Source organism: Acipenser ruthenus, chromosome 11, assembly GCF_902713425.1.
Source record: "Acipenser ruthenus chromosome 11, fAciRut3.2 maternal haplotype, whole genome shotgun sequence".
In the NCBI taxonomy this organism is placed as follows: Eukaryota; Metazoa; Chordata; class Actinopteri; order Acipenseriformes; family Acipenseridae; genus Acipenser; species Acipenser ruthenus.
The window spans coordinates 27,465,627-27,482,930 of NC_081199.1; the positions used below are offsets into that span (position 1 = coordinate 27,465,627).

The 17,304-nt window shown below is 39.8% G+C and overlaps 1 protein-coding gene across 1 annotated transcript; it reads left to right on the top strand.

The window, feature by feature from the left end:
- The first annotated feature begins 558 nt into the window (after positions 1–558).
- Positions 559–7,289, top strand: LOC117426134 (T-cell-specific surface glycoprotein CD28 homolog). Its single transcript, XM_034043461.2, has 4 exons — positions 559–717; positions 2,875–3,237; positions 4,827–4,945; positions 6,705–7,289. Exons 1-4 carry the CDS (start codon positions 591–593, stop codon positions 6,819–6,821), a joined length of 726 nt encoding a protein of 241 aa, XP_033899352.2. The 5' UTR covers positions 559–590; the 3' UTR covers positions 6,822–7,289.
- The last annotated feature ends 10,015 nt before the right edge of the window (positions 7,290–17,304 follow it).

The following is a 17,304-nucleotide window of genomic DNA, read 5'->3' on the forward strand; positions in this document are numbered from 1 at the left end:
ATCATAAAACCACAAGACTGCGGTACAGTTTCTAATGAATCACTTCCTGCTCAAGACTTGCATGCACAGTTAAGTGAAAACAGTGGATTTAATCATGCCCTTTTCTGTTAGCAAGTGTAACAAAGTGAGAAAGCCCTATTTGAAAAACTTGACCTCATACTTTGGCGTGTATATTAAAAGGGTTATCTCTGTCATTTATTGTACAGAAAGGTGAGAAAAATGTTAAAGGAATATACTTTTTATATATTCAATTAATATCTGCAATGGATATTTGGTTTGTTCAATAACGTCACCAGCACCTTTTGAGATTGTCTCTCAGTAAGCCTGAGCAAGGTGGAGTTTGTGTAATAAGGCCAGTAAAAAAATGACCACTAGGGCTGTGCACTGGTAATTTCTCCAGTTGGTTGCAGTGGCCTGTAAATGGGATAAAATCTATACAATTTTAACAAATCTTAACTGCAAACGGCTGCTTTCTTATCTGTGATTTATAATAACTACAGGGCGCACCATCGTGTGTACAAAGCATGTCTTGAGTGCTGCAACAGCTTCACAGAAGAAGCCTACTTTCCAGTCACGTGCTGCCGCTGTATATGAGCAGTGCGCTTTCTTCAGTTGCATTTCAATCAGAAACACCAAAGCAGAAACTTCCTTTGCTTGCAGTCACAATGCTTACAGTGATCTTCTATTATATCTTTCTGAGAATGGTCTATTCACAAGGTAAATCCGTTTTTTGGTTTTTTTTTTTTACAAATTCTTTTTAATAGCTTACACACCAGGTTATATTGCTAATGTATAACGTGTGTCTGACAGCTACATTGAGCCGTGACACATGCTGAGATGTATATCCTGCTGCACATTGAAAGAAAATCTTTGCAATCTGTTTGTTTTTTAAACCCAAAATGCTAATATGACGTATAAAAAGATTTTTAAAATTAAAATGTATAAAGATAAGTATGTGTTTTAGCCCGTAAATATGTATCGGAAAATAATCTAAATTATGATGGTAACATAAGAGATTTAGTGTACACATAAAGACAGGTACATGTTACATTGTAGTTTCCATGTATTAATATTTACTACATGCACTTAGCATCCGATTCTGTGATAGTACGGAACTCCATATAATATTTTCCCGAATGTAAAAGTGATTAAAAGTGTGGTTACAGTGTAGTTAATGTACCTGCATTTTGTATCCAAGACATCTTTTTTTTAACAAACCGATGTTTTTAATCACTTGATTTTTATTTAACGTTCAGAATGCTAATTACTTTTGTTAAATGTATCTGTCCTGCTTTAGATTGCAATACAGCAATAAATTGTTTATGTATTAGCAACCTTTTCCTTTGTTAGCACACAAAGAATTTAAGTTTAACGAGGCAATGGAAAAAAGGGATTTGTATTATTTTATTTCATAATCGTACTAGATTTTGCAGACAAACAGGCTAGTTCAAAGATCTGATGCCTATTGTGGACCTCTTTTCCCTATGCTGGGTATTTTTTGTATTTAGTGATAATAAGAGAATGAATGTGGAAATACATTGGCTTATTTCATTGAAACAGTCCTCGGTGTGTGCAACATACAGCAGTTTTGTGGTACCAATCAGGCTGCTAGTGGGGCCACCGATAATAATCTACACATGCCCACACTGTACAGAAACTCAGATGCAGGCTATATTAGTGCACCCCACTCAAGATTACCCCTAAAAATAAGGGATGCAATGCAGGGGGATTCCATGGTGCTGTTAAATGTTCGTAAAAACCCAGCTGTGACTTTATATAACATGATGAAATCCATATAATTTTCTGAGAAAAGGTGAACAGTTTAAAGGGTGGGATTTATACTGGAGGATTCTGAAGCACTTCAAAGTGTTTACATGCCATGAGCAAATGAGGAACAAAGCATAAAAATCCCTGCTCAATATGAAACTTTTTTTGGTTATAAACTATCATCGAAAATACAATAACAAAACCAATTTCACTACCATATATATATTTTTAGTTTTTCAAAGAAGCCAAGAGACAGAACAGCAAAGCAATCCTTTTAAAACTTTCAATTCTAATTATAGCAACGGATCTGTATTTCTTTCATCTGCAGGTTTTTTTTTGTTAGTTTTTTCGTTGGTGAGTTTTTGAGGATTACATATATATATATATATATAACATTCACCTGTAAGTCACTGTGTAACTGTCAATCTTTCAAACTTAAACATCAGTTTAGCTGGCTATTTCTACCATGCTATCTGAAGAAGGCAGAAGCCAAAACGTTTTAGCTAATTATTAAAAGTGAAATTAGTGAGTTGATCAATTACTTTTCTTCTTCATTACACACACAAATAAATCATATTTTACCATTCACAAAAAGGTGTGAATTTGTACTTAAGACAAATGTCTGCTTATTGAAGGCGCCTTTGTCATTTACTTGTTTTATATTTGTTGGGTTTACTACATGGATATATGTATACAGTGATGCTTTACAATTAAACTTGTGATAAAACAAAAAAAATATATAGTGTATGCACTTATCATATCAACCTTAAGCTGAAAAGAATAGTAGCCAACTGTGTCTGTGGGTGGATAGTTACTGTATTACTGCTATTAGCCAAGGTGCAAAGTACAGTATGCTTTTGACATTTCGTTGCACTGTAAAAGCTGTCTGCATGTCCCGTGCCGATCATTTTCCTATATATTTAATACCTATACTACTACTACTAATAATAATAATAATAATAATGACAAATGTCACAAGAACTGAGAGCTAAATTATTATTAAAGTTATATACACATTAAGTGGGAATGAATGTCTGATCAGGATCTTTCTGAATTCCTGTCTGTTGGTCAATCAAATATAGAATGTATTTCTATTTTAATTCACAGAAATTATCCAGCCCAAGTTCATTGTAGCAACAGAACATGCTGAGGCGACTCTGGAATGTATATATGCTTTAGAGGGAAAGCATAAGCATGTTACGCTGGATGTGTTGAAAGGTCCAGATCCATTCTGCGTGCCTGTATCTGTGAGGCAAATAGAAAATGGCACTGTTTTTAATTCAAGTGTTAGTTTCAAACACTGCGAGGGAATGGACAAAGGGGATAGAGTCATCTTCAAACTCTCAAACCTGCAAGAAAAGGACACCGACATGTACTATTGTCAGCTCAATATAATGTATCCACCTCCTTTTCGCAGTCCAAAGGGAAATGGAACCCTGATAATATTTCAAAGGAAAAATAACAGTACAGGTAAGTTATTCTTAAGTAAAACTGAGTTATAATTTGGACATTATATGAGCATATATATATATATATATATAAAATGGTATAGATTTAAAGTTCTGTATCCCGAGATAGAACAGGTACTTATCAGGTACCAGGAAGTTGTAAGCCTTGTTTATTCGTCTGAGTGCTGGTACTGGTTGCTAGGGCGATCACTTCTTTCCAGCTTCTGCAGCTAACATTCTATTGGTTAGGCCTTTTTGTGCTTAACTGTACTTTCAATTTTTGCTAAAACATTTCTCTGAAGCATGACAGCATGACATGTTGCATTATGTGGTCTAATTACTGCTGATTGCAACAGATATTACCGCAGGTATGTATACAGCTTAAGGAAATTCAAAGATGATGTTATTTTGTTATCCCATGTAGCTGCAAAGTTATCAGATATAGTGACAATATAGTTCACGATGGCTCGTTAAGGCCAACGAGTAAAAAAAAAAAACCCTTCATTATGTCGAGATCATAAGATCATTTTTTTTCCCCCAATGGCCTCAACGAGCTGCCATAATAGTTTCACGGTTAGTGATTGTTTCCAGAATTTGGGAAACAATACTGATCAGAATTGTATTTATGTTATGTGGATAATGATGTACAATAATATGCTTTTTTAGATGTCATGGGTTTGGGGTGGAGGATGTATCAATAAACAATACCATTTGATATGGATATATGTAATAGGTTAGAACAGTAAAGTGTATTTTATGTTATAGCCAGTGATCTGATACTTTGTTTACTGCCAATACACTGCTGTGCACTAGATGGTGTGCTTAGTTATACACTACTGTATAAATACAATGGCTGTTCTAGCCTACATTACAAGTCTATGGCAGGCAACTATAAATAAAGAACAGTGCCCAACTTAAAGTCAAAGCACCTTAACGCAGACTTATCAAAAAAATAAAAAGCATAATATTTAATTCACACAAAATATAACACAGTTTTGAAGAATTCATATTGTTTTATATTTAGCATTTGTTGTCCTGATATTTAAAAAAACAAGCTATTACTAAAAAAATAAGAAAAATGTAAACAAGCTAAAAGTACATTTCCTTTTCCTTTTTTTTTTTTTTTAAATGTGTTTGCATTTTATTTTGCTAAAACAGACCTTACATTTGGCATCCATAACCCCCTAGCATGAAGGAGGATAGCTGTTTAGATCACAGAGGACTCAGAAAGTAGCTTGATTATCTTCCTCGATAAAGATCACATATTTATTTTATAAAGCTTCAGAGAAGACATCAAAAATATTCTTTTGATTCAAATTATCCCCTGAAATGGGTTAAACTCCACTTATCTGTTTTGCGTTCGTGATGCCAGGTGCTGGCCATTGAAATATAAAAGACAGATACGCTTTGGAACACCTACATTTATATAATTAAAGAGGGTAGATTTCATGTTATGGTATTTAATAATTTAAACATATCTTTTTAATAGCTTGTATATGTTAATAAGAATGGTCATGTGATGAACAATGGTAATGTTTAAAGAAAACAAACAATATAGCAACCTAACAGGTATGGGCCCTTTAAAAACAGCAATTGTTTGATTTATTACAGAGCCGCCATGTTCACCTACCGGTACTTCAAAGGACTCCATATTTTGGGTTCTGAATGCAGTAATTGTAATGCTTGCCATATATGGTATGACCGTCTCCTTGTTAATTTACATCACTTGTGTGAGTATTTGTTTTGTTCTTAAATTACCTGTACATGTATTGTAAAATCTGTGCCACAGGTTATCATGCTTTTCCTTCAGGTAACAAGGCTGCTTCGGGTCAATTTGATCAATCCACACCCCGCCAGGATAAGTCAGATGTGGATTTGATTAGTGCATTTTACATCACTGGAGAGCGTAGGAAGGGTGGGATAAATGGAATCTAAGTCAGCTTTGAACAGAAGGTAGAAAGCACTTTTTTACCCAATTATAAATATATAACTTCCAGGTGAAGTATTATAGCATCTAAAACACTATGGGAAAAAAATGGATTCTCTCCTATTAAATTAGATCACCTGTATTGATCAATTACTAAACAGATGAAAATGAAAGTTTTGCATGAAACAAATGTGAATGCTGTATATTCCAGTTAGTCATTCTAAAGGCAAAATGAAAATGTTTTTGGCGATACAAACTGTTGAAGGCATTAGCCAAACATTTGGCTGCTTTAACCTATACATCTATGCTGTCACAAACCTGGTAAAAAGCATACGGGAGCACGGCTTGGTCTGAGGTGCTGAGGCCATAACGTATCAATAGGCTAGATATTCATATTAATAATGAAACATGTAAACATCTTTCTGGTTCAAATGACAGGCCTCACCTCTTGAGATGGCAGCAGGGGAGAATAACAGGAAACTGTCTATTTCACCTGTTAGGTGTTAGAATTAACATGTGATCCAGCACTGCAGGCTGAAGAAGAAACACTTGTGTTACACACTGCACAGGTCATTCTGGTTATGAGTGAGCCTCCTTTAAACCAGTGCTAAGGCTTGTAGCCACCATTCATTGTTTGTGGCCACAGTGTAAGGCGTGAGTTTATTGAGAAATCTCCAGGATCTAAAGACAGGTTAGCTTCAGGACATGTACAAATAATGCTTTACTGGTTCCTTAACTAATCAAAATCTGAATGGTCTTCTTTTTACCAGTCTGCTGGAGACTCCTCCTATGAATACATTGAGATGTACAAATGTTTTAGACACAGCTTTTTTTATGGGGTTCCAAAGGGTTCCTCATTTTCAAATATTTATGCAGGAAACTAATGAAGAGCAGATCCTGAACTTGGGTGAAAGCACCTTAAAGAATGAGTAGCGGGGTTCCAAAAAATACAGCTTCCCACGTCCCCACGTGCTGCTACAACTGTTCAAAAAACGCACCTGTCATTTTCCTTTTCATTGTTAACATCCTGACTACTTTTTACACTTATAACTTTAAAGTCTGTTTCAAAGCTCTTTTCAAAATGTCCGCTCTAGTGATAGTGTAAGGATTATTGCCCACATTGTCAAACAGGTAACACAGCAATAATGATCCAAGATGTGGTACAGAACAGAAAAGCCAGAGCATTTGTTTTAATGGTTTTTTTTTTTAATTGCTCTTCCTACAGTGATTTAGAGGACAGATCTCAAACCCCAGTGCACTAGAGTGGACATTTGGAAGAGAGCTTTGAAACAGACTTTTAAGTTATGTGTAAATAGTTAGTTAGGATGTTAACAATGAAAAGAAAAATCACAGGTATATAACGCATAACGCTATATTTTTCGGAACCCTGCTACTTACTCTTTATATAGAAAAAATGGGAAAAAACACAGTATTTGAGTGATTTTAATAAGAACCACTTGACTTTAACATCATATAAAGGTACAAAGTGGATTTATAAACTACCTACTCTTTAAATGTATTCGACATGACACTTACAATTATCTTATGCTTTTTCTTTTCAGTACAAAATAAGACAAAACAAGCTCATCCAAAATGACTATATGAATATGAAACCGAGAGGACTCAAAAACAACAAGCAGCAGGGAGTACTCCACCCAAGCAGAAATGGAAGATACTGAGAAAACTTCTTTACATAAAGGCAACTCTTCCTTCACAGCAGAATGAACACTATCTTGCTACTTAACAAAAATGAACAGCAACATGCTACAGCTTCATGACAACTTTGCAGAAATGCCAGACATTGGTCTAAGGGTTGTCATTGGTCGGCTCTGAAAAAAGGGTAACATCAAGGCCTGGGTATCATTCTGACATTAAGACTGAACTTTTGATATATTTTGGATAATATACCCTGTATTTAACAGATTTGCGGAGAAAATAAAAGGCCAAGCTATATAAAATATAATTATCAAGGGCCCTTCTTTGTGCATGGAAGGAACCGTTAAAGTCTGATGCAAATTAACAATACATTTTAAACCTTTTAGCAACTAGAGATCTTTTTCTTTTCTTTTTATAATGAGACAAAAATAAAAGCTATGATAAAAATGTTCTGTATTTGAAACTTTAAAACCTACATCATAATTAAAGTGCCCCCATATATATATATATATATATATATATATATATATATATATATATATATATATATACACACACACACATACAGTATATATAAAACATGTTCATGTATATTGTTGTAAGTCTATTTGAACAACATAGCTTAATTGTGACACCCATACCCCTTGCTGCTGTGGGTAAGTAGCAGAAGGATGGGTTTTTATTCATAAAGTGACAGAGTTAAAACTACTAAATGCAAACAAACTGGTAAGCTAACAGCATCTGGTTTTTAAGGCTACACAATGGAATAATGGGACACTGCAGCTTTAAGGTTCAGGAATTTTAACGTTTTACACACAAAAAGCATGGGACAAAATATGACAAGTGAGACAAAGGTAAAACTGTTTTGTATAGAACATTTTAAAAATAAGTATGTGACTACACATGTAGATACATACTGTATATATTAACCTTTTTTTAAGTAATGAAAGTAAATACAGATAAAATATGCTTTTTCTTTACTTTTCATATTATTCATATTTTGTTTTTGTGTAATATGGCCTATAGAAAGTAAAACCCTATTATAAAAGCTACATTTAAATGATTTGAAAAAAAAGTTATTTTATTTCTATACAATCTATTGTCTATGTGAATGAATTAGATGCATTTATGTTGCATGTTTTCTAAGTTTAATATTTGTACTAATTTCATAGAAAAATATAACATTTCCAGTTTTACAACACGATTTCTATAGTATATTTATCATTTAAAAATAATAAGTTAAGCCACTTACGTCTTCAGATTTACAATTTAGAAGATAATTTCAACTAATAATGCCTGATATCATGTATTTTTTTTTGTTTGTTTGTTTTTTTGTGGATGGGGTACGTATATTTCTTCCATTTCAAAGATGTCTCATGTTTAATGTCACTACTTTCAGTTTTGTATCGTCTAGACTATGAATTATAGCATTAGCTTCAAAAATTCAAATAACGAACATGCTAAAAAAACAGTCTTTGATTATTGATTAACAGTCAACAAAAACAAACCCAAATTAAAATGTTTCTTGGGAGGAAAAGGGATGGGAGGGTACTGTTGTATTAAGCATTTAAAATACAATTTAGCAAATGCATTTTTTTGTGGGGGGGGGGGGGGGGGGGGGGGTTGCATAGTTATTTCGAGTTAAACAATCCCATACCTTGCTTCAAGGAAGGACCTTGTGTACAAGCTTGTCCTGTGGGGGGCAGCAGTAACCTGTTATAACTACTGAATTGGGTTGGAAACTGGCTCTACGTTTAGTTTTAGACATCACAAGAATCACAAAGTACGTGGAAACACTGACAGATATTCAAAGAAAGTGATTCATTTATGATTACCATAAAATGGAAAATACGAGGCTGTGTTCATTATCGTGATCTAATTTCTTCCTGTACTGGGTTATGTAACCACAACCACACGGCATGCCATACTTCACATGCTCTTTAGAGCTGGCTGAAGATTGGAAGGTTGGTGATTGTATATTTGAACAAAAACATGCCGGACTAAAGTTTTGACCGCTCCTCACACATTTTGGCCCCACATCCCGTGTATGGGTATGTAGCTCTAATTTGTGTGATTTTGAATAGCGATTATTAATTTCTCACTGCGACCAATGTTGCGAAGGGGCAGAAGTGAGAGCTGTTTGAAACAACCCTACTTTATTGAAATGTTTTTTTGAAATCTGTTTAGTAAGCGTTGTATTTAGATAGCAAGGAGCAATGCAGAAACAACTAGAGGAAAGTAACTCACAATACAAAGCTGCTCAAATCAGGATGTGGTTTAACACACTAAAATGGGATGATGCAAAACAGCCTTCCTGATCATAAACTATAAAGAAACAACAACAAAAAACACAGGTTTTTTTTTTTTAAAAGAAAAAGGTCAGATTGCATCCTCTTCTTCTAAAGCTACATTACAGTTTGACATTAAATAAGTATTAACCATGCAAGGCTTTAAATTAATTTCTTACCTAAGTATTAAAACCACTGTCTCCCAGAATGCAGCAGTTTATCTATAGTGTTGTATTTGAAATAGTTCCATATCCTGGACTAACGCAAATAATATGATTAATAAAGCTAATTGCTAGTAAGATAATGATTCCCTCTCTCTCCACCATTATATTGAGGTAAAACTTTACATTAAGTGTCTATAATTACTGTGTATTTAAATAGTAGTTACTTATTAAATACCTGTACATGTGTACTTACACATAACTACTATGTTATTACATAGTTACAATGTACTTAATGTGCAAATATTTTTGCATGATATAACCCTAACCCTAACCTCCTACCCCTAACCTCCCTCCTCTTTTCTGATACAACTGTGTACTTACATATATCATGTACAAAAAGATGTACATATTAGGTACATTGTAACTATGCATAATAACATTGTATAATAATGTGTAAGTAAAAGGGACTTCCCAACATTACCACTGTATGTTAGCTTTACCAAAAAGATTAGCTGTGTGAATATTAACTGTGTGAGTAAGTCCATGAGCTGCTGTTTTGTTATCCTGTATTCAATAGTGTGCTCCCCCTCCTCTCACCTCTGGTTACCTGCTGGAGGAGCTGAGAGGCCCCATTCACATTTGTTATAGGAATGTTTTTTAAATTCTTTCCAGTGCATTTCAGATCTTGTCATTTTACAGTCCCAGAGATGAGAGGTCTTGTCATAACTTTATTTATTAAAAGTTATTTACTCAGAACTACTCCACTGACGTGCAAGCACCTTGTTGACAGGGACATCCTTATGGCAGCAGCATGACATTTTACAACAAAAACAAAAAAAAATCAATCAATCAATCAGATATTTTTAGGCATCATTTAAAACAGTTGCTAGCAAACAAATACACCATTAAACATAAAGGTTGTAACAGTGTGCAACTTACAAAAAAACCCAACTAGGTGGAGCATTTCCACTGATCTTTTCGCAGGCCGTGGAACTTTCTCCTCACAAGATATCTGGCCCCAGGTTAAAAGAGGCTGTTGCTAAGGGGATGGTTCTGTTGAGGTCTGCAGTTCGTTGTATTACTACTAAACTGGTTAACAAACATTATGAAGTTTAAAAGCACTGAGGCTTACAAATATGTATTGTTTAAAGACTAAACTAGAAGACACTGACCACGTGGAATCCATGTTTTGATCCCAAAGGAAAGTTGATATATTGTGATAGATGTCATAGATGGCCAAGTTAACTGCAGTGGCTCATTTGAGGATTACTTTTTAAATCTAAAACAGTAAATGTAACCCTTATAAATGTATAAAACACAAATTATATATGTGAGGCTCCAAGTAGGGCACCAGGGCGAATATATCGACCAATTGATATTTAATTGAGGCTTGCAAAATAAAAGCCATGGCTATATCTCTAATATTATTGCATTGCCATCATTTGCATTTAATCCAGTATAGCTATGAAAGCAGCAGAGCTTTACAGTAGAGCTGCATAAAGCCATAATTTGATTATTATGAATAATGTATTCAGATTGAGCTCTCCACAGCAAGCAGGTGAGGACACCCTGGTGAAGGTCAGCGAGAAAGGTTTGTGCTGATTGCTGCTCTTCAAAAAGTGGTGGACCTAACGCAGATGAATGTGAATGGACACGATTGCTTCGTTTAAAATGTTTGGAGTACCAAAATACTTAAAAACAGATTCATGACTAATTAAATATTTGGAATAATCATGGCAGAAATATTTGTTAATTAAAAAATGCCAATATAGTACGTTGCATTTTAAACGAAATCTGAGGTAACATAAAAGAGACATTGTGGGTAGAACTGGCAAATAACACACCATTCTGCACAGATTTAAGGCTGTTTTTCAACTGAATGACAAATTATGCCAATAAACCCCACTGACCCTCACCTGAGTGTCAGCACCTGCTTGCTGTGAAGAGCTCAATAAGAATAATGGAATATTCTGCGCCAATAGCAAGTGAATTTATTTCCATTCTAAAATGGTTCAAACAGGTCTCTCCACCACCAAGCACATTATTATGAGGTAATATTTCCTGTGAAGAAAAAACATGACGGCAAATTTGAATTTGAGGTTTTTATTCACGATACCGGTAGCCTTAAACACATTAAATAAATTTGAATATTTTCTACTTGATTTGAAATGTTGCGGTTGTTGTATTTTGGCGTATATATTTCAATGTTGTTATGCAACAGCTAACACAATCCTCCCTCTACATTAAATCCATGTTTCTTTCCATATCCACCAGTGCAAAGTTTTCTTTCTGCAGGTACTGTAGATCTATAATGCTAATGGTGAAATAACTTCAAATGCCATTGGAATGGACTGTTAGCTTTTCTCTTCCTTTCATTTATAATGTAGTATGATTCCAGTCATGTGCTCCAGGTTTGTTTTGCTGTAATATTGAGATTAAATGATTTTCCAGATATTTGTCTCTAATAGCCAGTCCTATCACTATGTGGTTGCCACACTTAATGCACAATCTTTTTTTCAACATGTGATTATAATGTTGTGACGGGGTACTGCCCCGTCTTTATGATCAATGTTGGGACTGGCAGGGAGGGGGTTAAAACTCCTCCCTGCCAGAAAAACATGTGAGAATGTGGCTGGAGCCCTAATTGACTAATCAGTAATTATTGAATAATTGGGCTCCAGCCACAGGGGATAAAAGCCAGGGGAGAGGCCCTGGCTAGGAGAGAGAGTTGAAGGAGAGTTCTGGAAGGAGAAGAAGAGTGTTTTGTTTGTGCTGTGTTTTTCTGTTCCAGTGAAGGCAACGCCCAGCCTGGAAGCTTTATTTTGTAAGTTTTGGTTTTTGCTTTGTGTTTGTTTTGTGTTTGAAATCTTTTTGTTTGGCCCTCGTGCTGGTTTATTTTGTATTTTTGTCTATTAAAAACTTTATTTTTGAACTTTAAAACTGTCTCTGAGTCTCAAACCTCGGTCCATCCTGTCACATTTGGTGTCAGAAACGGGAGAGCGCCACCTGGAGGCTCAGAGCAGTAATTTTTTTTTTTTTTTTGAAAATGGGGAAGAGCAGACAGCGGCAAAGGCAGGAGAAGCAGCAGCCGAAGAAATGTAGGCTGCTGCAACAACAGCCACCCCAGCTGGAGGACCCAGCCAGTCTTTTCCCCTGGTGCTCTTGGTGCGGGAAGGTGGATCACCGGTGGAGGTCCTGTCCAGATGGGCTACCAGCTGACTGGTGTGGGTACTGTGAAGTGGATGGCCACAACTGGGCAGGATGCCCCCACAATCGGGACCAGGAGCAGCTGCAAACCCCGTCCTCGGCAGCCACCCCACCACTTCCTACATCACCGCCTTCACCACCATCCCAGGAAATATGGGACTGGTTGATGCACCCTGAGGCGGACCTCTTCCACGACCTCCCCATAGTTATCAACACGCTGTGGCGTAGAGATGGGGGGAGGTGGGAAAAGTGGGAGGAACAGCATCACCCGACGTCCTTCGCAGAGCTGGCCCTGATGGTCGTTAATTACCTGGCGGTAGATATGGGAGACGCCCCAATCATTCCAATAAAGAAGGTGGAGCTGTCGTCCCGAGAGCCAGAGAGGGGTGAGCCATCGTCCCGAGAGCCAGAGAGGGGTGAGCTGTCGTCCCGAGAGCCAGAGAGGGGTGAGCTGTCGTCCCGAGAGCCAGAGAGGGGTGAGCTGTCGTCCCGAGAGCCAGAGAGGGGTGAGCTGTCGTCCCGAGAGCCAGAGAGGGGTGAGCTGTCGTCCCGAGAGCCAGAGAGGGGTGAGCTGTCGTCCCGAGAGCCAGAGAGGGGTGAGCTGTCGTCCCGAGAGCCAGAGAGGGGTGAGCTGTCGTCCCGAGAGCCAGAGAGGGGTGAGCTGTCGTCCCGAGAGCCAGAGAGGGGTGAGTTGTCGTCCCGAGAGCCAGAGAGGGGTGAGCCGCCGTCCCGAGAGCCAGAAGGGGAGGAGCCGCCGTCCCGAGAGCCAGAAGGGGAGGAGCTGCCGTCCCGAGAGCCAGAAGGGGAGGAGCTGCCGTCCCGAGAGCCAGAAGGGGAGGAGCCGTCGTCCCGAGAGCCAGAAGGGGAGGAGCCGCCGTCCCGAGAGCCAGAAGGGGAGGAGCTGCCGTCCCGAGAGCCAGAATGGGGGCCGCTGCCGTCGCCCAGGGAGGGGGAGCCGTCGCCCAGAGAGGGGGAGCCCGAACGTCCACAGCCCGAGAGGGAGGAGCCCGAACGTCCACAGCCCGAGAGGGAGGAGCCCGAACGTCCACAGCCCGAGAGGGAGGAGCCCGAACGTCCACGGCCCGAGAGGGAGGAGCCCGAACGTCCACGGCCCGAGCGGGAGGAGTCGGTGCGTCCACGGCCCGAGCGGGAGGAGTCGGTGCGTCCACGGCCCGAGCGGGAGGAGTCGGTGCGTCCACGGCCCGAGCGGGAGGAGTCGGTGCGTCCACGGCCCGAGCGGGAGGAGTCGGTGCGTCCACGGCCCGAGAAGGGGAAGCCCACAGGCCCAGGGCTGAAGGGACCCGCAGGGGAACAGTCGGAGCTGTCTATCCCTCCACCGCCAGCAGAGGGGCAACAGTCGGAGCTGTCTATCCCTCCACCGCCAGCAGATGGGGAACAACCGGAGCTGTTTCTCCCTCCACCGCCAGCAGAGGGAGACGAGCTGCTGTTTCCGCCTCCGCCAGCAGAGGGAGACGAGCTGCTGTTTCCGCCTCCGCCAGCAGAGGGAGACGAGTTGCTGTTCCCGCCTCCGCCAGCAGAGGGAGACGAGTTGCTGTTCCCGCCTCCGCCAGCAGAGGGAGACGAGTTGCTGTTCCCGCCTCCGCCAGCAGAGGGAGACGAGTTGCTGTTCCCGCCTCCGCCAGCAGAGGGAGACGAGTTGCTGTTCCCGCCTCCGCCAGCAGAGGGAGACGAGTTGCTGTTCCCGCCTTCGCCAGCAGAGGGAGACGAGTTGCTGTTGTTTCCGCCTCCGCCAGCAGAGGGAGACGAGCTGTTGTTCCCGCCTCCGCCACTAGAGGGAGAGGGGCCGCCGTTCCCGCCAGCAGAGGGAGCCGGGCCGCCGTTCCCGTCTCCGCCAGCAGAGGGAGCCGGGCCGCCGTTCCCGTCTCCGCCAGCAGAGGGAGCCGGGCCGCCGTTCCCGTCTCCGCCAGCAGAGGGAGCCGGGCCGCCGTTCCCGTCTCCGCCACCAGAGGGAGCCGGGCCGCCGTTCCCGTCTCCGCCACCAGAGGGAGCCGGGCCGCCGTTCCCGTCTCCGCCTCCCGAGGGTCCGCTGCTGCTGCCGTCGCCTCCCGAGGGTCCGCTGCTGCTGCCGTCGCCTCCCGAGGGTCCGCTGCTGCTGCCGTCGCCTCACGAGGGTCCGCTGTTGCTGCCGTCGCCTGGGGTTGCCAGGGATCCTGCTTCGCCTGGGGTCGCTACACTATGGCCGGAGCCCCACGGAGGGGAGTTGCTGGCCATGAAGAGGGGGAGGGAGGTCAGGAGACCAGCTCCCCCAGCTGCACTTTCGCGGCAAGATAGTGTGTGGCCGGAGCCCCGGAAGAGGGAGCTGCTGGCCACGAAGAATTGGGTGGTGCCAGACGTCCCACCATGGCCACCCCCATGGACACTGTTCTTCCCCCTCTTCCGGGACTGAGACTGAGGGGGGAGGTGGCCATTTAGGCCATGTTGTGCTTGGCACAAGGGGGGGGATATGTGACGGGGTACTGCCCTGTCTTTATGATCAATGTTGGGACTGGCAGGGAGGGGGTTAAAACTCCTCCCTGCCAGAAAAACATGTGAGAATGTGGCTGGAGCCCTAATTGACTAATCAGTAATTATTGAATAATTGGGCTCCAGCCACAGGGGATAAAAGCCAGGGGAGAGGCCCTGGCTAGGAGAGAGAGTTGAAGGAGAGTTCTGGAAGGAGAAGAAGAGTGTTTTGTTTGTGCTGTGTTTTTCTGTTCCAGTGAAGGCAACGCCCAGCCTGGAAGCTTTATTTTGTAAGTTTTGGTTTTTGCTTTGTGTTTGTTTTGTGTTTGAAATCTTTTTGTTTGGCCCTCGTGCTGGTTTATTTTGTATTTTTGTCTATTAAAAACTTTATTTTTGAACTTTAAAACTGTCTCTGAGTCTCAAACCTCGGTCCATCCTGTCACAAATGTATTATTAATTACCAGTGTGAATAACCTATAACAAGCTTCTTCAGGGCGTTCAAAGATGAACGTCTTACCATTCATCTAAAGAGCAAGGTCTGTAGTCGAGAGGGTTATGAAGTACAGGTCTTATGCTGATGTCAATATTATTAACTCATCAGGAAAGTACTGTATTCCTTCAAATTTTAAGACTTTTTAAACCAATCTTTTCTTCTCAAAAATGGCCTGCGTTTGAGATTCAAGTACAGTATAGTGATGCATGTAATTCTAACAGTACCTGCACCTCCAATAAGTTGTTTCTTGTTTGTTTTATATTATTTTTGCAGTAAAAAAATTGACAAACCAGCACAAAAGAATTAGGCCACCAACTGACAACGATCTGAAAACTCTGTCTGTGCTGCTGTTTGCAGGTCAGCAACCGAATTATAACACTTCAAATCTTTCTTCTCAAACTTAATTCCTTGATATTTTCCTCAAATGGATAAAAATCTAACCATTTTGAAAGTCCAACATTGGTGTATCTTATTAAGGTTAAAGATAGTATCTGCAATTGCCTGTTATTTTGAGCTGTCACAGTTTACTGACATTATGCTGAGCAATTTGTTTGGCATGAACAAGCACTTGTTGTAAAAAGGTTATAGAACCATAAAGGAATATTTTCTTATAGTATTTTGCATGTAACATAACATTGGTCTGTTTCCACAGTTGTTATTATCTGGAAAGAATATACGTGCGGTTTTGCAGTTAGGTACTCTACCACGCTAGTACCCAACATTGTGTAAAATTCACCTTCAAATTTATTTGTATGTTTTGTAATATTGTGGTAATATGTTTCAGCTTATTTTGTCAGGAAGTGTCGACCCACAAGAATGGTTAAAATACAGTTATGGTATGATTAAGCAGTAATTTAAATAACTATTTATATCCTAAATGTAATCTAAGCAGGCACAGCATTAAGAACATTCTGTCAAAAATGCAACTTAACCTGTTCAGAGCTTGACGTGACCTGGAGAGATGCTTTCTTTAAATAGAATGTTTTCTTTCACAGTAAAAACAATTAAGAAATGACTACCAGATTAGATTTATGTGAAAATGAAAGTTTAAAATTGATTTTACATGAAACAAACATTAATTTATTGGACTTAATGCTTTGAAGGGTTTTTCTGTGTCAGGTTTTCATTTTCAGTGTGCAGAACCACTTTCTCAGTTTATTTCACCATCTCAAATTGCCTGATGTTAACATTTCTACCAGCACAAAAAAAATAAATAAATAAATATTGGGCTAGCATTGCAACCACAATGTGGACACCACCAGGGTCCCATTAATGAATATCATCTAGCTTTAATCATTTCATTTTTTAATCGGTACACTGTTCTACCTGATTCCTACTCTATCCACATCTCCTAAATAATCCACAATTGAGATGCATTGAAACCACCTGATTGCCATTCATTTCATTTATAACCATGTTTTCAAAGTGTAATGATTGTGCCTTATATAGGCAGTGTGAACAGGGTTCAGTTTCTCCATACTGTTTTTTTAGTTTGTAATATTTTGACTATAATGACACACAGGACAGGATACATGTAATATTCACTGACTAAGGGGGTGGGACACACACCTTGCCCCCCCCCCCCCCCCCCCCCATTATCTTGCCTATGCCTTTAAATTATATTTGCTGTCCCAATACAAGTTGGAAGGTAGTGTGTGGATATTAAAATGAACTAGTCATAAACTCATAAACTCATTCAACTTTGGTCTTTATTTCTGATATGCTCTTTTTCTATTGGCACACATTTTATGAAAGGTCAGCACGTACTTTTTCTAAAAAAAAATTTTTTTACAAGAAACCTTCATATTCATAGTAAACTGATGCTAACAATTGCTTTTCTATAAATGTGGGTTTGTGACACGTATATCTCAGAAGGATGTTTCAGTTTTCA